Source organism: Pseudophryne corroboree, chromosome 3 (genome assembly GCF_028390025.1).
Source record: "Pseudophryne corroboree isolate aPseCor3 chromosome 3, aPseCor3.hap2, whole genome shotgun sequence".
NCBI lineage: Eukaryota > Metazoa > Chordata > Amphibia > Anura > Myobatrachidae > Pseudophryne > Pseudophryne corroboree.
The window spans coordinates 277,649,952-277,670,037 of record NC_086446.1 but is presented as its reverse complement, the minus strand read 5'-3'; the positions used below and the strand labels follow the sequence as shown (position 1 = coordinate 277,670,037).

At 43.3% G+C, this 20,086-nt stretch overlaps 1 protein-coding gene across 3 annotated transcripts in view; it reads right to left on the bottom strand.

Moving 5' to 3' along the window:
* Positions 1 to 1,322: 1,322 nt before the first annotated feature.
* RTEL1 (regulator of telomere elongation helicase 1) overlaps positions 1,323 to 20,086 on the bottom strand; it is a 435,638-nt gene continuing 416,874 nt past the window's right edge. For all 3 annotated transcript variants that reach the window (XM_063959152.1, XM_063959153.1, XM_063959154.1), the window contains 2 exons: positions 2,630 to 2,733; positions 1,323 to 2,507 (listed from right to left, as the gene is read on the bottom strand). In XM_063959152.1, coding sequence (XP_063815222.1) covers positions 2,427 to 2,507; positions 2,630 to 2,733 — 185 coding nt within the window. In that variant the 3' untranslated portion in view covers positions 1,323 to 2,426. The remainder of the gene's footprint in view (positions 2,508 to 2,629; positions 2,734 to 20,086) is intronic.

The window sequence follows — 20,086 nt, the reverse complement described above, 5'->3', positions numbered from 1 at the left end:
CCTGTAGGTGATGCTGTACTGTGCATAGTCCCTCTTACAACAACCATCATGCAAATCAAATGCTGGCTCACACAAACACAGCGATATGTATCATGTGACAGTAGCTACCTGTCATGTGATAGGATCCTGTTTTGCCAAAAGAATAGTAGAAGTGGATTTCATGCTGCAATTCCTTAGTGAGGGGACATGTAAACTCAATGGCTTTTCTTCTGTCATCAATAACACTTCTCTTCTGTAACTTATCTCATTCTCTGCATATGCCTATACACAATCAATAAGGTTTCAACATTGTGCTCTACTTCATTAATATACAGTTCAAATACATGAGCTCACTCCTTGTAAGGGCTATTTAAAAGCCAGCAAAATAAAACCCTCACAAGCCTCTCTCTTCACCTGTCCTAACGGGACAGCAAAATACATACTGATCTTTTGAGTACAACTGTATCTGCTGTGTAGTTTTTCTAAATTGTCACAAATCATTTGTTACCAATTTACACAAAATAAGCTGTATTACAAATATACATTTTAAATAGGTTTAACTTGAACAAATATTTTTATAAAATGACCAAATTTAAAACTATTTTAAAATACAATCTAGCTCCAAATTCTCAAATTTGTATCGGTGTCGCCTTCAAAAACACAATCTCAGAATTTGCTGAAAAAATGGCATCTTTAATTATAAAATAGCAAGTTACAACAAGCACTCTCAAACTGAAAACAAGCAGCCAACAAACTGACAGCATAATGTATATAAAATTTGCAGCAGTGTCAGTATATATCATTTGCATTATTTATGAATTATACTTTTACCTGCCAAATTTATTTCAAGTTTAGACCCCAAATTTACACGGGATCCGATCTGAAGATCGACAGTGTCTAGGTCGACAATGTTTAGGTCGACCACTATAGGTCGACAGTCACTAGGTCGACATGGATGGAAGGTCGACAGGGTTTCTAAGTCGACATGTGCTAGGTCGACAGGTCTAAAGGTCGACATGAGTTTTTCATTTTTTTTGTTTTTTTCATACTTAACGATCCACGTGGACTACGATTGGAACGGTAAAGTGTGCCGAGCGAAGTGGTAGCGGAGCGAAGGCACCATGCCCGTAGCATGGCGAGCGAAGCGAGCCATGCGAGGGGACGCGGTGCACTAATTTGGGATCCCGGTCACTCTACGAAGAAAACGACCAAAAAATAAATAAAAATGCCTCATGTCGACCTTTAGACCTGTCGACCTAGCACATGTCGACCTATAAACCCTGTCGACCTTCCATCCATGTTGACCTAGTGACTGTCGACCTATAGTGGTCGACCTAAACATTGTCGACATAGACACTGTCGATAAAACGAACCACACCCAATTTACACACATAAAACACTGAAATGCTATAAATAGCAAGCACAGCTCAATGTATTTTTGTGTCTGCACACTGTGCATTTGTTAATAATGTAGCATAAAATATATTCACAGATTTGTCGCATCCTACTGTACTTCTCCCTATCGTTTACCCAAATTTACCTTCTGGCCCTTTTATCTGGAAAGATCTCCAGAATAAGAAATAAAACCGGTTCATTGGACCCAGATTCAAAATGAATGATATCCCTTTTCCCTGAACAGCACGAACCATTCTATGCTCATCAGTAACCACTTATCACATATAATAAGGGGATCAGTATGATATGCCAGCCGTCAGTATACAGACAACGGCATCCGTCCACCAGTATGCCAGCAGCAGGGCGAGCGCAGAGAGTCCCCTTGCCGGCTCACTGCGCTCGCCATACTGCGGGCTTGGTGGCTCACCACAGGTTCTATTCCCACTCTATGGGTGTTGTGGAAACCCATGAGTGGGGATAGCCCCTGTGCGTTCAGTATCCTGAACGCTGGCAAATTAACTGTATCCCACAATAATCTATCAGTCTTGTTAGACTGTAGTTTAAGATCAAGACACACATTTGCAAAAACATTGTGACCATGTATAAAACTGTACATATGCATAGACGGTGTGATATAACTGTCTTGTTATAATAAAATAGAATAAATCTCAAGTGTTAGAACAGTAAAATCCTCTATAAGGGATTACTAGTTTTACATGTCCCCTTTCATCATCTGGTACAACATGCTCTGCTTCTTATTGCAGTTACTCGGGGCTAACGGAAGAGGTTTTTTCTTTGTATATAAAAATTATTTCAGTCATGTTAACTGCAATAGGAAAACTAGCAGAATCTTTGGGACCAGGTAGAAGGGGGCATGGCAGAGGGTCAAGTTTTCCTTTATATGACTGTAGATACTCCTTAGAACTGAAAAGTTGGGAAGTGACCCCAGCAGGCACCATATATCGTTATATTCCACAGTAATAGCATGGAGAACTGTAATGCAAGAAAAGTCTCCAGTAGTGCGCAGATCCATTTTCGTCTTATTGCTGACCTCAGGACGGTGCCAGGAAGAATATCTGTCCTAGGTGTCGCTTTGTGATGCTAGTTCTGCAAGAGGGGCATGGTTTGTTTTCCTGGAACACAAATATACAGAATGACGGATGTGAAAGACAGAAACATTGGAAATCTGTAGATATCACAGAATTAGAGAAATAAAATAACCAGCCCCCCCCCCCCCAACATAACATTGACAAACCTTAATCAACTGTTCCCAGCAGGCTTTGCAACAGAAGAAGTCACACGACGTGCATTTGAAAGGAACTGACCCTTTTGTTTTGCAGTGAAGACAGGTTGGGCCTTCTAGAAACAGAAAGGAATGAAAGCTTTAGCCTCATTACCTAACAGTACATGGCCTATTTTAGTCCATACACTCAATTTTGGAATTACTTTTAGTGCAGTTTTGCAGAGAAAAGAAAAAATATACTGGTATGTTAATGGTCTCCTAACAAATGTAACCGTAGCGTGAATGTGTGTGCATGTACCTGTTGTATGGAATATAGATTGTTAGCTCCACTAGAGCAGGGACTGATTGTGAATTGCCAACTATTCTCTGTAAAGTGCTGCAGAAAATAGTGGTCTACAATACATTAAGAATGCATTTCCCATACACATTGCAAGTATGTCAGGCCAAGGCAAAGCGATGGATTGCAAATCCCGGAGCTCCTGAGAATGTTTATGCCCAATATTCACAAGAGCAATGCTTGTACTATGCATAAACATGATAAGATGCTCAGGGTTTTTACAACCCGTACTTTATAAATAAACCCAAGTATTTTCCTGAGTGGTTAATAGCTGGACTTATGTTGTCTCCACCTTCAGTGACCTCAGCTCAGAGCAACTTACAACATGCAAATCTAATCGCACACTAACCATTAAAGTTACCATGTCATAAATATTTATTTGAACAGGTGAGCCCCTCACACACTGGGAAAGACAACTTTATATGGCCCACAAAATCATTTCATAATCATGTCAATTTGTATAAACACCTTTAATTAGAGCATAACATAACATATATAGATCACATATACCACCACATTTTATATATTATCATATCATTTTAAATAAGCAGTGGTATACTGTAACAAGATTTGGTGATCATCCGGTCACACTTCCATCCTACACAGCACTTGAAATAACGGAGGTTCTATTCCCACTCGGTTGGTGGTGTGGATCCACCAACTGTGTGGGAATTCCGGGTGGGTGTCGGGATTCCAGCATTAGTCTCCTGAGCATTGCGATCCCGACAGCCGATAAAGTGACTACATCCCCAAAGTATACCCAGTTTCTTTTTCACCTTGCATCCCTAGTATTTGAAAACTTGTGATTTAAACACATGGAGAAAACAGGAACCCAGGGCTATCAGTTATGACATTTTACAGTACAGTAAAATATTTATGCTCATATTGTGTTGTGCAGCCAGGCACGGGGAACAAAGTTTGAATATTTATTAGGAAGATAAATTATGTAAATATGTTCTTGTCTTTTGCTGTTATCATAGCATCGGTTCTGCTTTCTGTCTGAGAGTACCATTTCCTCATATCTTACCGAAGAATATTCAGTTCTGATTCCCAAAACAGTCCTCTTTATCAGAAAGATTGAACAGTGTTGACTAGGCTTACAAGAATTGTCCTAGGCTGCAGTTGAGAAGTATTGCTACAAAAGGACACTGTTCTTGGCTGATTACCACATTTGGAAACTGCAGATTTCCGTGGAAATATAGGAGTTCCCCCTTGCCTCAAATGGCCCAGTGCAGGTCTACTCTCTCCTGATGGCAATGTGTAGGACAACACTCACTGCCTTGCTTGAGAAAAGCATAAAAGTGTGAAGACTGTACAGGACAAAACTATAAGATTCCAAAATGGTGACATGTCGGATTTCCAAAGGCTTGGATAATTTGTTTACTTAAGTAATAGCAACAGGACAGTGTCTCTGTGGAGAAGATAATACTGTTGTCAGCCAGTGTAGTGTGAGAAATTGGGCAAGTTAGTACAAACCTAACTCCCTAGTCAAGCATGGCCCAATACTGATCCATTAGTTTCTGAAGGCAATGTTTTGGACAACATACTGCTTCTGTATGACAAAAGCGAGGAGACAAAAAGATATTCAGGAACTCAAGACAAACTATTCCAGGATGGTGACACACTGGATTTCCTACAGCTTGGTACATTTACTTATTTACAGTAAGCTAAAACTGAAAGCAACAGGACTTTCTTTCTCACTAGTATGCTTACATGGCAGTCATGTAATATGGGTTAAATCATGTTCAGCTAAATAGAGACTGTAATAAGTTGACATCCAATGGAATGTATATAGTGTAGTGTTTCCCAAACTTTTTTAGTGCAAATTAAGTTTTTATTGCATAACAAAAAGTAAATACATATAACAGCAATAGTTTGTACTAGCGTCAGAAACCGTAATCAGGCCAAAGTCATGTTTAATAGTCTGGGGACCAGCAGATAATACACCAGAACAGTTAATCAGACAGTAAAAAAAAAAAAAAATTACTCTGCCATGGAGAGAGCAAGAATATAAACAGACCAGGCTTCAAAAAATATAATAAAAACAAAACAAAACAATCAGAGTAATTGAAACAAATCCACAGAAAGATCGAAAAGTACAAATAGAACAAAAAGAAATTGAGAAAAGGAAGAGAGGAGAGGGGGGAAATAAAAGACCTGATCCGAACCCTGTGAGAAATAGAAAGAGTAAAATCTATGTGGTTGAAACTAATACAAGAAGTTCCCAGCTGGGGATGCTTAGGGGAACTGATGACGGCTATTAGTGAGGATCTCCCGATATACAGAAGAGTCTTTGAATGTCATCCCCCTAAACCAAGTATCCCTAAAACGTGTGTAGCCATTGTTTACAGAGCTCGTGATGTCGTCCATTTCCATGTAAAGGTCAATCCTATGGAACCAGTCTAGCACCGCTGGGGCGGAGGGTAAGCGCCAGTAAACAGGAATAGCTGCCTTTGCTGCATTGTTTAGGTGACATAATAATGATTTTTTGTAGCTTGAGATGGGTCCAGAGTGTCAAAGTCAGAAAAATATCACGCTGCACATTGCCATATATGTACCACATGCGTGTGCCCGCTGCACGTGCATGAGCCCTCCCGTGAGTGCGTATACTCGCGGTCGCGTGCACTCGCGGGCGCGCGGTATGCGCATTTACGGTAGAGTTTGTGTTCGTCTAGCGGGCGACTCAATCGTAACATATTTTAGTCATATAATGTATTTTGTAGATTATGGTCCCTTTGATAGAATCTGAAAGTTTAGTTAATATAGCATGTTCGGGGACAGAGAGATTCCTCTTTGTTTGATACGAAGGGTCAGACAGGGGTTACACAGTGGTGTTTAGTATCCATCGGAAGAGAATATAATTAGCAATATTCCGGTGTTGGTTTGAAGCGGATTACTCGCTCGTGCGTATAGTTATGGACATAAGAAGTTTATGGACATTTACTATATTTGCACTTTATTACCCATGCGGCGGGAAACCCAGTTTCCCTCCCACCTGAGCAGTTTGAAATAGTCACAACCCACCTGTATGAACCAACCTATGACCTCTTGTTATAATGCAGAGACGAATTCCTGTGTCCAATGAACAATAAGAATGTAGGGACCATTGTACTGTACTGTGTGTAAGTGTATATAAAGACAAGCCGATCTGGTCCAGCTCTCTACTCTTTTCAACGGTTCTCATCACTGATAATCGGGAGCTGGATATCCAGAAAGGCGCTTGCGATTGTTCCCCTTGTGCGTAAGTTCTCTGCAACCATATTTATCTCCTATTTTGTTGTAAGCCATTCTCTCTCTCCTTCCCCCTTAAATGTAATTGTATCTTTATTGTATTTTATGTGTAGTAATTCGGTTAGGTATTTTATGTTATCTTGGTAGTGTATAACTTGTATTGTGTTATTCTTTTGCAATTGAACGTTCATTCTCTCCCTTAAAGGTGTTGGACCCTTAGACCGGTATTAGAGTGTTTATTATATTACTAAAGGGTTCTCAGAGCGTAAGAATCGCTCATACAGCTTTTAAACTAACAAGGTTTCACTGTGTTGTGTTTAATCACCTCATCACTGCACAAAGGTTTACAATTGAAGTACATTGTTTATGATATTGTTACAAAGGTCTAACTCTATGAGCGTCAGCGCCGCTCGTGATCTCCTCGTGGTCTCGAGCGTCCGCTACGCTGCTAGCGTATCATTACGTTAGTCGGCAGCCTATAGCGTGCTTGCCTTTACGCTTTAAGCCGTGAGCGAACGTGCCGCTCGTGCGTCTCGTCCACGGCTAAGTGTTTGTACGCTACGTGCGTACTCTTACGGTATTCCATACGCCAATTGCGTACCGTGTTCATTAACCTTTTAGCGTGTTTAATATAGGATATATAAGTGGCATTATCAATTGGGGACTCGCCCGCTCTTCACATATCTACACTAGGTAATTCCAGCAGACATTATCGGTCAGCAAAAGGCGGGAGGTAATATTCCTCGTAGTGCTGACCAGATAAGCGTCTGCTTCGCTTAGTAAGGAGTGCTGAAGGAATCCGGAACCAAAAGGTAGGAACAGTACGTTATTGTCTTTTAAAACCTGGTTAGTTTCTGTTTTGCGAACGTACGCATAAGCACACACACCTGTATTCCTTGTTTAGTATTATTTGTCCGTACTTCATTCTCCTGATTGCCACACATTAGTGATAACGTGTTGAGACATTTGTTGTTATTAATAGTTAAAAGTAATATTTAAGGGAATAATTGTAAAAGGCACGCACACAATCTCGCCTAGAATACAAGGGAGATTTGAGTGGTGGTCAGTGAAGGATTACTGTTAAAGATCATTCACATTGATAAACGTGTAGTGTGTAACTGTGGACGTACTTGGTCTGTGTACACGTGTCCTTACAAGGGCAGGGCGTACGCAGCAAGGGTCGACGCACGGAGCGTGTATTACGCAACGGAGCGTACGGATACGCCCACATGATACAAACCGCACGATAGTATTGTTTAGTAAGCGATAAGGAAGTAACGCGAAAATAACACAAATTTATCTCAAATCCAAAAGTTTAAAAGTTAAAAGAAAAAGACTTTCTCTGTTGCAATTCTTCTGGGTTAGGCTAATACCGAATTAAAGGATTTCTGCGCAGAAATAAAAATTAAAGTGTACATGTGGTAAGAGAGTGTGTATATATAAGATTTCTCTTTTATTACGGAAGTGGGAACCATAGGCCAGTAGAAAGGTACACCAGCGAGAGTGATAGCGTGGGGTTGCTTGGGAGGCGTCCCTTGTTAATCTCGACACATTTATGAGCAGTAGAGTCTGCTGTACATAACAGACCAGGAGGTCAAGGACCAGGAGGTTCAGGTACAGCAGACTAGAAGTAGAGAAGCACAACCGAAGAGGGTTGGTGCTAGACCCATATAGGCCAAAGAAGCTCATTGCTGAAGGAATTCGCAGCCGAAATTTTCGATTCCACTGATCGTTCCGCACATAAGATTAGTTGCTTGTGTGCAGATACGATTGTACCGCATGTGATTGTGTGCATCAGCGTGTCTTGAATTCAGAAGAACGCTGCTTGCACATTGTTAACGTGATTTGTGTAATTTTTTTTATTTTAAGGGAAGTAGCCTGATCACTCAGGGACATTCCAGCGACTGATACTTGCTGGGGAGGGTAAGACACTCCCACACGCCCGAGCAAGTAGACGTACTTAGGTGCCCTAGGTTGGGTACGGAACCTCTGGGAACTTTGGTCGCCGTATTGGCCAGCGTGGGCGGAGTTAAGTGGGCGGACCTCGTTGCAAAACCCCCACCGCAGCTTTACCCCGAGCATCTTGGTTTTTGTAAGGGTTGCAGAAGACCCTGATTTGAAGTCAGAGGTAGTGAAAGCAGCACCTGCAGAGATGGGGGCCAGTTGTTCAGGTAAGGGGCGATCAACCCAGGTTCAGGTTGATTTGGTAAACCGACCAATCGGGTCGGCAAGGTATATCATGTGTGAGAAATATGGTCATCACACAGAAATGTTGTGCAATGAATGGGAAAGGATGACTGTGCATGACGGGGAAAAGTTTCCCCGGGTAGGTAGTTTTAACCCAGAAGTGTTGCAGAATTTAAGGAGAAGAGTTTGCCTGATTAAATCTTCAAAAAGGCGTATTAGACATTATGATTATTTAACATTGTGGCAACAGGAAGGTGAAATACAAAGGGGGTTGGCGCAAGCCACTGGATCTAACCCTATCAGGAAACTGATAGCCACTGCTCCCCCACCACCATACATACCTGGAGAGAAATTGGTTGCAGAGAATGGCACTCAGGGTTATGTTAAATGTGTAGAAGTTAAGGATAATGTAACCAAAGTAATTAATGCTAACACTAATCCGTGCAAGTTGTACCCTGTTTTGAACTTTCCCCAGGATTGTGACCAAGAGGATGAGCCCACAATATCAGCACTCTCCCTAGCAGCCACCATATCAGAAACAGCAGTAGGCACGACCCAACCCGTAAGATTAGTAGCAAAGGCCCCTAGCGGAGGGACAGGTGAGGTCGTATCGACTGGTAAGTACGGCACCATACACTATGCTGAAACCATTTCACCACATGTTGTAGAATCTACTCAGAATGATGTTGTTGGACTTAATCCTGTTAGGGTAATAGCAGTGCCAAATGGGAAAACTGACACTTCAGGGGCAACTCCTGTCAGGAACATCGCCATGCACTGTCCCTTTTCCCGAGCAGAATTAAGATCAATGATGTCTGAATTCCCTGATCCTAGGAAAGACTTACGTTGTATGTCAAAAGTATATTAGGGAGCTAGGAAATTCTGCAGAGCCAAATAACAAAGATTGGAGGACAGTTTTGAGGGCATGTTTACCCCCCAGTGTTGATCCGTTAAAGTTTATCGCTGATTGCAAGTTAGATGAGGAAGTACCACTAACAGACGAGTATAATCAGGAAAATGTAAAGAGAATCAACTCACAGTTAGGGGTATATTTTCCTGCAATAGTAAAGTGGAATAAAATCTTTACAATAAAACAAAAAGAAGGTGAATCCACACCAGAGTATTTTCACCGGGCTCTGCAGGATATGGCTAGGTACACTGGTATAGATGACATTAAAACTAATGTACACCACAGGGAATTAGCTGTTTCAGTATTAATGGACGGTCTAAAAGAGGTTTTAAGGAATAGAATACAAACCACTAGGCCTGATTGGAGAGGTATGTCGGTGGATGCATTGGGAGAGGCTGCTGCTGGGCATGATCGAAATATCATCAGACACAGGGAGTCACAGAGTGATAAGTTAATGGCTGTAAGCATACAGGCCCTCACTACCCGGCCACCTCAGCCCAGAACTGTGACCCCTGTGGGTAAGTCAAGAGGTATAAAATGTTATAGTTGTCACAGAGAGGGACACATGTCACGTGATTGTAAAGCAAGACAAATACAAAACTCATATCAATCCCCTAGACACCGACCTGATACGAGACATTGGGATCAAGGACCGAAAGGGTGGAGCTATGAGCCACATGCAGGGGAAACAAAAAGGTATCCCCCAAGAAGAGACTGGCAAATCTCTGATAGTTCCCATCTACCCCCACCACAAGTAATTGCTGCCAGCGCGATTCAGGGAGGTCACCATACCCAATAGGGGTGTGGCCACACCTGTAATCTGCAGCCAGTGAAATTGATTGCAAGTCTTGGAAGTGAACCCGAGATCACAATTGATGTAGCTGGTAAATCATTAAATTTCCTTGTAGATACGGGGGCGGCCAAATCAGTGATAAATTCGACAGTGGGCATGAGAACCACTGGTAAAACAATTCCAGCCATGGGAGTAACGGGAGTAGTACAGCACTACCCTGTTAGCAAACCAGCAGAGATTACAATAGGGCCTTTGCATACCAAGCATTCCTTTTTGCTGGCTGCATCGGCACCGACTAATCTCCTGGGAAGAGATTTATTGTGTAAAATGGGGTGTGTCATTTATTGTACTCCTGAAGGTGTATTCTTAGACATACCTGAGAATCACGCTCAGGAAGTACGAGACATGCTAGACTCCCCATCAAAATTAATGTCACATACTGTTATGATAAATAGGAGTTCATCCCAGGTAGAAGAAATGACATCCCAAATACCAGAGTCACTTTGGACTAAAGATGGACAAGACACTGGATTAATGGCAAACGTAGCTCCAGTAGTTGTGCAAGTAAAAGATGGTAGGATAGCTCCAAAAAATCCCACAATACCCTCTGAAGCCAGAGGTGGAGTTAGGAGTATACCCCGTAATAGAGCGCTTGCTACAACAGGGCATTCTGGTAAGAACATCCAGCACTGCCAATAGTCCCATCTTCCTTGTGAAAAAGAGTGGGGGGAGGGGTTACAGGCTAGTGCAGGATCTAAGGGGGATTAACAAAATAGTTGAGAGTCAGTTCCCCGTAGTGCCAAATCCAGCTGTCATCCTTATGCAAATCCCTCCCACTGCGAAATTTTTCACTGTTATTGACCTCTGCTCCGCCTTCTTCTCGGTACCTCTGCACCCTGACAGCCAATATTTGTTTGCATTCACATACAGAGGAGTCCAATACACATGGACTCGATTACCACAAGGTTTCATAGACAGTCCAAGTATATTTTCACAGGCTTTGCATGATTGTTTACAGTCTTTCCAACCAGAGAGTGGATCAGTGTTGATCCAATATGTGGATGATTTACTACTATGTTCAGATTCACTGGAAGCGTCCCTGAAAGATACGAAACAGCTCCTGTTTCATCTTTCAGACACAGGACACAAGGTTTCCAAAGACAAGTTGCAATTATGCCAGACTAAAGTAAAATATCTGGGACACTGTCTGACACAAGGACTGAGACACCTGACCGCTGATAGAATTCAAGCAATTCGAGACATGACTCTGCCACAAACCCAGCAACAGATCAGAACGTTTCTAGGAATGTGTGGGTATTGCCGTAACTGGATCCCAGGTTTTTCCATTCTAGCATTACCTTTGCAGGAGATGGTCTCATCAAACAAACCTGATCGGATTTCGCATACAGACGAATCAGAGATGGCATTTGAGAGACTTAAACAGTGCCTAACGCAGGCACCAGCATTAGGTATGCCAGACTATGGGAAACCCTTTGAGCTGTACGGAACAGAAAGTGCTGGTTGCGCGGCAGGCGTCCTAACCCAAAAGCACGGTGATGCCAGCAGGCCGGTAGCATACTACAGCGCTCAGCTAGATACGGTAGCGCGATCCCTCCCCACATGCTTGCGAAGTGTCGCAGCAATAGCATTGCTAGTAACGAAAAGCGAAGATGTAGTGCTAGGACACAACCTCACAATCCATACACCTCATGCGGTGTCAGCCTTACTAAATTCTGCCCAAACCAGACATGTCTCATCCGCACGGTTTACAAGGTGGGAATTAGCACTAATGGCCCCTGTAAACATCACCATAACGAGATGCAGTGCACTAAATCCAGCAACGTATCTCCCAGGTGTGCCTGGACAAGCACAAAGGGTGGGGGATGAGAGTGATGGAGGAGGATTTAGTACAGACACTGACTCGCATGATTGTATGGAATATTTGACCCAAAATTTCACGGCAAGGCCTGACATCAGTGACAACCCACTGGAAGATGTAGATCTTACTTTCTACACTGACGGTAGTTGTCACAGACAGACGGACTCGGGAGACTTGTGTACTGGATACGCAGTCGTAGATGACCAAGGCACCATAGAAGCAGAACCGCTAGGCCCACCTCACTCAGCCCAGGTTGCTTAACTGGTTGCCCTAACCAGAGCATGTGAATTGGCTAAGGGCAAAACAGCCAATATCTATACCGACTCTAGATACGCCTTCGGAGTAGTCCATGATTTCGGAGCCCTATGGCGCCTCAGAAATTTCATGACGGCAGCTGGTACACCGGTAGCGCATGCAGCTCACATCAAAAGGCTTCTAACAGCGATACAGGAACCTGACAGAGTGGCTGTTATCAAGTGTAAAGCACATACATATAGCCAAGACCCGGTATCACTTGGTAACAGCCGAGCAGACGAAGCTGCTAAGTTAGCAGCTGGTACCCCCAGACAAACAGACACCACACAACTGATGGTATTTAATACCGTCAACACACAGAAATTGTGTGAAATGCAAAATTTGTGTTCCACACAGGAAAAGGCAGTTTGGAGGGCAAAAGGATATGGCCAGGAGTCCTCAGGACTTTGGACAGATGGACAGGGTAAACCAGTGGCACCCAGAGCATACCTTCAAAGTTTAGCAGAAGCAGCACATGGGCTGACTCATCTAGGCAAGGAAGGGATGTGCAAGTTGGTAAGAGCATATTGGTGCGCCCCAGGATTTTCTTCCCATGCGGGAAAGAGGGCAATGACTTGCCTCACCTGCTTGAGGAAGAATATCGGAAAGGCAATACCAACAGAACCATCTCATATCCCACCTACAGGCGGCCCTTTTCAGGTAATACAGATTGATTTCATACAATTACCCCCTTGTCGAAATTTGAAGTATGTACTAGTTTGTATAGATGTGTTTTCAAATTGGGTCGAAGCTCTTCCTGCGGCCACAAATACCGCAATGTTTACTGCTAAGAAAATTGTACAGGAATTTGTGTGTAGATATGGTATCCCTAGAATAATTGAAAGTGATAGGGGTACCCATTTTACAGGTGATGTCTTTCAAGGAATGTGTAAATTGATGGGAATTGATAGTAAGCTGCACACTCCGTACAGCCCCCAGGCGAGTGCGAAGGTAGAAAGAGTGAACAGCACTATTAAAAATAAATTGAGCAAAGTTATGGCAGAAACAGGATTGACATGGCCAGAAGCTTTGCCCATTGTATTATACAGCATCAGAACCACTCCCAGGTCCCCTCTTAATCTGTCCCCTTTTGAAATTCTGTTTGGTCGACAACCGCATGTCATGATTAACCCTCAGGATGATTTGAAGTGTAACAATGAAGTGACTGTAAAGTATTTGGTTAAGATGAGTAAACAGCTAAGAAATCAGAATGACAATTTGAAGTTGGTGATTCCTGATCTGCCAGATAGTAATTGTCATGACATTGAACCTGGGGATTATGTAATGATACGGAATTTTCTACGCTCAGGTTGCCTTATTGACAGATGGGAAGGACCATACCAAGTCTTATTGATTAGCACGACAGCATTGAAGGTTGCCGAGAGAGAGACTTGGGTTCATTCGTCCCATTGTAAGAAGGTTGCTGATCCAGAGAGGTCCCGTGATAAAGAACAGACGGTAGAGGAAGTTGTATCACTGGAGTGTCTGTTTCAGGAGGACCGAGACGGCACCTGAGCATTGAGAATAATAAGATCGGAGGCAGTTGTCGATTCCCTGTTCCCTTTTATTGTTTTTCTCCACTTCCCATCCCATCTCCCTCAATTATTTCTTTCCCCCTTCTCATTCTTCTCCATTTCCTCCTATAAGATGGACTTGCCCCAAGAGACTGTGATCCGGATTTTCCTGTTGACCATGATGTTGACCAGAGCAGTCTGTTCCGGCGAGAGTACCATGGAGGTCGAGAGAGGTTCTGGAATGGGTTCTGATGACAGAGATGGAGGGGTAGATTTCCAAGAACAACATAATCACCGAGTAAAGGCGAGTATCAGAAAACGATCTGGTAATTTTGTCACCTCTTTAACGAGCTCGTCCCCGTTCCAACCTCTCACCACTTTGGAATCCTACTGCTATCATAAACCGCTCGCACGCGGAATCATCTCCCTACTGTATTCCCTTCTCCAGACAGGGGACCAGACGACGACCCCGGCTTTCATACTCCAGTGGGAACGGGACCTCGGTCCGGTGCCTGAGGACTACGCTTGGTCGGACATCTTCGCTGCAGCCGCGAAGTCCTCTATCTCAACCCTAGTAAAGGAAAACGCATACAAAATCCTATACAGGTGGTATTTTGTCCCCTCTAGACTCCACAAAATGTTTCCCTCTTCATCACCCATGTGCTGGAGAGGATGCGGTGGCCACGGCTCTTTCCTCCACATTTGGTGGACGTGCCCTAAAATTATACTATATTGGGACGCAGTTGCACGCCTGTTGAGCACAGTACTCCAGACCCAGGTTAAAAAAGATCCTTGGTCCTTCCTGCTAGGTCTCCCCATTGCCAACGCACCTCCAAACTCCAGTAAACTACTGACGCAGATCCTAAATGCGGCCAGGTGCTCACTTGCCCGCCAATGGAAACAGAGAGAGGCCCCCCCTATCAAACAAGTCATCAACAAAGTATGGTACCTCGCAAGCATGGAAAAAATTACAGCATACCTTCATAACAGGTCCTTCCAGTTTCTCCTGAGCTGGGAATTATGGTTTGATTCTCAGAATCCCGCAGGGGGACTACGATTCCCCGAGGGCCCGGCGGCTCTCCTATTATGATGTCAGTAACCTCCTCACCCGACAAGTGGCTATAGGTTTATCTTTAATATGTCCTCTTCGTGTTCCTCAAGTAGCACCTTCCCTCTTGGTTCTAACGCCCTGCACTAGCTCAGCGGTACACGGGGGCGCACTGGTGGTGCCTCCTCCCATGTCCCTTCTCCCCCCCCACTCTATTCCCTCCCCGTCTTTGCCCGTCTCCCCTTCTTTCTCTTCACGCCCTCTCTCTCTTTAGTAATATCCTCTATGTTGCTATAGCTATGAATCTAATCCCCGGTTCCCACCCGTCTGAATAGCCCTCACTCACTACGTGACATAAATCACCGCTGTTTATCGTTCTAACAAATGTTTGGTTAATGGCTCTTATTTTGTTTATCTCTCCACATGTTGGGAACCGCTTGTTCTTTGTATTAAGGTTACATTTCTGCCTTGGATAATATAGTGTAACAAGTAGCAGCTCACCCCACGTGTGGTGGGGAGCTGTTGTGACATTTATAACCTGAAAATTAAAATAAACAATTTAAAAAAAAAAAAGAAAACGATCTGGTAGCATTGACAATAGGAGAAATTGTGAAGGATTGTTAGCTGAAGAGAACTGTATCTGTAGACTCTGTGACAGTGTAGTTGAGGATGGGTGTATCAAGAAATGCCAATCCAGTTTCAATATCCACATGGACCGGCATCCATTGAGTGACTATCACTCCTTAGTGGGTAAAGTGTTGAATCAGACAGATTGTTGGGTATGCTCTCAAGTACCTCAAGGTCATAGCAAATCAGGGCTAGTACCATTTCCTTTAACGGTAGGGGAGGTACTCGAGCTAAAGGGTGGGAGACCGGTGGACAGGAGGTTTAATATCTCCAGTCCTCCTAGTTTGAAGCTCCACCAATATCATGTGGATAGATCCCTAGTATGTTTTAACATTTCCAATCCCCGAAAGCCGGGAAATTGGGAAGTGTCATGGAATAACCAAACCATGACCTTTTCATACAGAGCCGATAGAATGCCTACAGATACAGAACTTATACGCCACATAGCCGGTAGTGGAAAATATTTCCGATATAGGTATACCCTAGGAAATAGGATCATGAGAGTTGGAGAAGTATCACAAGGATACTGTGCACATATCGTACAAACTGATACGTGTACTAAACAGATGGGAGAATTAGGGTTAGGAGATTTCATATGGAAAATGTGTAATATGGTTATGTCCTACTCCGTCCCATATGTTCTCCCCGATGATGCATATTTCATATGCGGGAGGAAGGCGTATAAGTGGCTTGCCCCAAACTCAGAAGGGTTATGTTATATTGGAAAAGTACTGCCTGAGGTAATGACCGTATCCCACACTAAAATGAAGGATATTCACCGCAGTGCCCAAGCTCCTTATACTCACACTCATTACGAGCACATTGTTAAACGGCACCTGATAGAAAGAACAGAGCATCCGGCCTCTGACCTGATCCATGAATCCACCGGGATTCAATTCCTAATCGCGTTAGATATCACTCGTACCGCCAGAGGAGTGATAAATTATAAATATATATCTGCGCTTGCAAATTTATTAGACAATATCACTGAAATGTATGATGACACATTCAGGTATACCGGAAGGGAGCTCCAAGCTTATAAAACAGAACTGGTTCAGCATAGGATGATTCTCAATTATCTCACAGCTGTGACAGGCGGGTATTGTGTTACCCTAGTGACTCAGTATGGAATAAAGTGCTGCACGTATATTACAAACAGCACCGAGGACCCGGCCGAGGTCATAGACCAAAAGATGGACGACATACTCCAATTAAAATGGGAGTTCCGAAGGAAACACAATCTCACCCTTGCCGCTGTGGGTAATGAGCTGACCGGTTGGGTGTCATGGCTGAACCCACGAAATTGGTTCTCTGGTTTAGGAGAATGGACTCAAGGAATTATCATGGATGTAGGGAAATTTCTTTTGTGTATTCTGGGTGTCATCATATTGGTCGGTCTGATATTTAGATGCGTTCAGGTTTTAACAAAGTGTAAACGTAGCGCCCGAGTGATGAGTTTAAGAAGTGAAGATACTGTAATAACAACGACTGATTTGGTTTATGACCCAACGATAGAGACAATGTTGTGATGAAAATGTGATTCCACGGTCCGTTTCTTTCACCCGTTTCTCCTTTGTTTTCCTCCAAGGTAAAAAGACATCCGCTTGGAAGAAGAATTTGACAACCTTTTACACAGACAACTGATGGACTATGCCATAGACCCCCATATCCCTAGTACCTTTAATTTTACGCTAGCCCAACACTTTTTGTAAGTCTATGGACATTGAAAAAGCTTTTTGCACACCGTTTATAGCAAAAGCATCGGGAGACTACAGTCAACATGTACATCGAGACAAGACAAGACAAGACACAAGACAAGACCTCAATCGGCAAATGTATATTAAACTCACATAGTTTATGACTGCATTTACCATAATTGCTCCTTATCTTCATCTCTACAACCTTCAGGTAATAACACACATAGTCGATAGGGAATATAGGTACAGATATCAGCACTCACATATCCCCCTATTCATGTATCATCAACTAAAATGTGCTCCCCCATTTTGTTGCAACCAAAAGCCGGAAAAAAAAAAGAGAGCTCGGTAAAGTTTGACAGCCCATCCACAGACCCGTACCACGGGATAAGAAGGAATTCAAATGTATACTTCGCAATACCTCGAAGCTTGATTTAAAACACGTACGGCATGATGATACATGACACCCCAAACATGGATTCATACACACATGCTTCTGCTATCTCACTAGGTCATACCGTTTTCCCACCTTCTCCTCTTCTCCCCTACCCAATCATAGAAATGTATTATACATGACATATATTTTTCTCTTTTTGAACTGTTTTAGGAAGTGGCAGTTATTGGTGACTGCCAAAGGGTGGACTGTCAAAGTCAGAAAAATATCACGCTGCACATTGCCATATATGCACCACATGCGTGTGCCCGCTGCACGTGCATGAGCCCTCCCGTGAGTGCGTATACTCGCGGTCGCGTGCACTCGCGGGCGCGCGGTATGCGCATTTACGCTAGAGTTTGTGTTCGTCTAGCGGACGACTCAATCGTAACATATTTTAGTCATATAATGTATTTTGTAGATTATGGTCCCTTTGATAGAATCTGAAAGTTTAGTTAATATAGCATGTTCGGGGACAGAGAGATTCCTCTTTGTTTGATACGAAGGGTCAGACAGGGGTTACACAGTTGTGTTTAGTATCCATCGGAAGAGAATATAATTAGCAATATTCCGGTGTTGGTTTGAAGCGGATTACTCGCTCGTGCGTATAGTTATGGACATAAGAAGTTTATGGACATTTACTATATTTGCACTTTATTACCCATGCGGCGGGAAACCCAGTTTCCCTCCCACCTGAGCAGTTTGAAATAGTCACAACCCACCTGTATGAACCAACCTATGACCTCTTGTTATAATGCAGAGACGAATTCCTGTGTCCAATGAACAATAAGAATGTAGGGACCATTGTACTGTACTGTGTGTAAGTGTATATAAAGACAAGCCGATCTGGTCCAGCTCTCTACTCTTTTCAACGGTTCTCATCACTGATAATCGGGAGCTGGATATCCAGAAAGGCTTTTGCGATTGTTCCCCTTGTGCGTAAGTTCTCTGCAACCATATTTATCTCCTATTTTGTTGTAAGCCATTCTCTCTCTCCTTCCCCCTTAAATGTAATTGTATCTTTATTGTATTTTGTGTGTAGTAATTCGGTTAGGTATTTTATGTTATCTTGGTAGTGTATAACTTGTATTGTGTTATTCTTTTGCAATTGAACGTTCATTCTCTCCCTTAAAGGTGTTGGACCCTTAGACCGGTATTAGAGTGTTTATTATATTACTAAAGGGTTCTCAGAGCGTAAGAATCGCTCATACAGCTTTTAAACTAACAAGGTTTCACTGTGTTGTGTTTAATCACCTCATCACTGCACAAAGGTTTACAATTGAAGTACATTGTTTATGATATTGTTACAAAGGTCTAACTCTGTGAGCGTCAGCGCCGCTCGTGATCTCCTCGTGGTCTCGAGCGTCCGCTACGCTGCTAGCGTATCATTACGTTAGTCGGCAGCCTATAGCGTGCTTGCCTTTACGCTTTAAGCCGTGAGCGAACGTGCCGCTCGTGCGTCTCGTCCACGGCTAAGCGTTTGTACGCTACGTGCGTACTCTTACGGTATTCCATACGCCAATTGCGTACCGTGTTCATTAACCTTCTAGCGTGTTTAATATAGGATATATAAGTGGCATTATCAAGAGGAGAAATGGAAAAGCCAAAACAGTGGGTCAGTAGGGACGTCCTCCCCCGTTATTGTAGCAGAACTTCCTTCCAATAGGGTTGGATAGCAGGACAAAGCCACCAAATGTGGAATGGGTTACTATGTTCGATTTTGACTATGCGATGTTCGATTTTGACTATGCGATTTCCGTTGAACTCCCCCAGAGCCCAGATAGCACAGATTGTACAGATTTTGACTATCTGTGCTTGAGATTTTGTCTATATACGATTTTGACTAAGTGCCAATTTTGACTATACTTTGTACTAAATTGTACACTAGATAGTCAAGATTGACTTGCCTGCACAGTCTATCTAGCCTTACGATACCGACCCCACGGGAGCGCGCATCGGGATCTAATCTGTATCGCAAGCTGCCTAGCACCATGAAAAAAATCTCACAGATTTATCTCACCGTGTGTACACACCATTAGAACTAGAATGGGCAGGAGTCTCTGGACTAGCACATAGGTGTTTGAAGGGTGTCAAAACAGAATACCAGGACCTTAAGGGGCCAAACGACTGCAAAAGTGGTGAACCTGTAGATAGCGCCAAAAGTCTCCCTGAGACAATCCCCATTTAGTTTGTAAATCTGAGTAAGAGACAATACCATCCCCACTCACCAGCTGTCCAACACGAAAGAGGCCCTTGACATACCAGGAACGGAACGCCAGTGAATTCAAACCTGGGGAGAAATGAGCACTGAGCAAGAAGGAAAGGTAAGAAGACTTCGAGGAAGAGATGGACGGCAATTTCCTGACAGTCTTTCTGCAAGACAAAGTCGGGCCAACAGTAGGATTGGGAGGGGGGTTGGGAGGAGTGGCGAGCCATGGGGCTATATCTATAGGGATCGACAGAGAATGTTTTTCTATCTGAACCTACTGTTTAGATGAATCCGTTCTGGGCCACTCCAT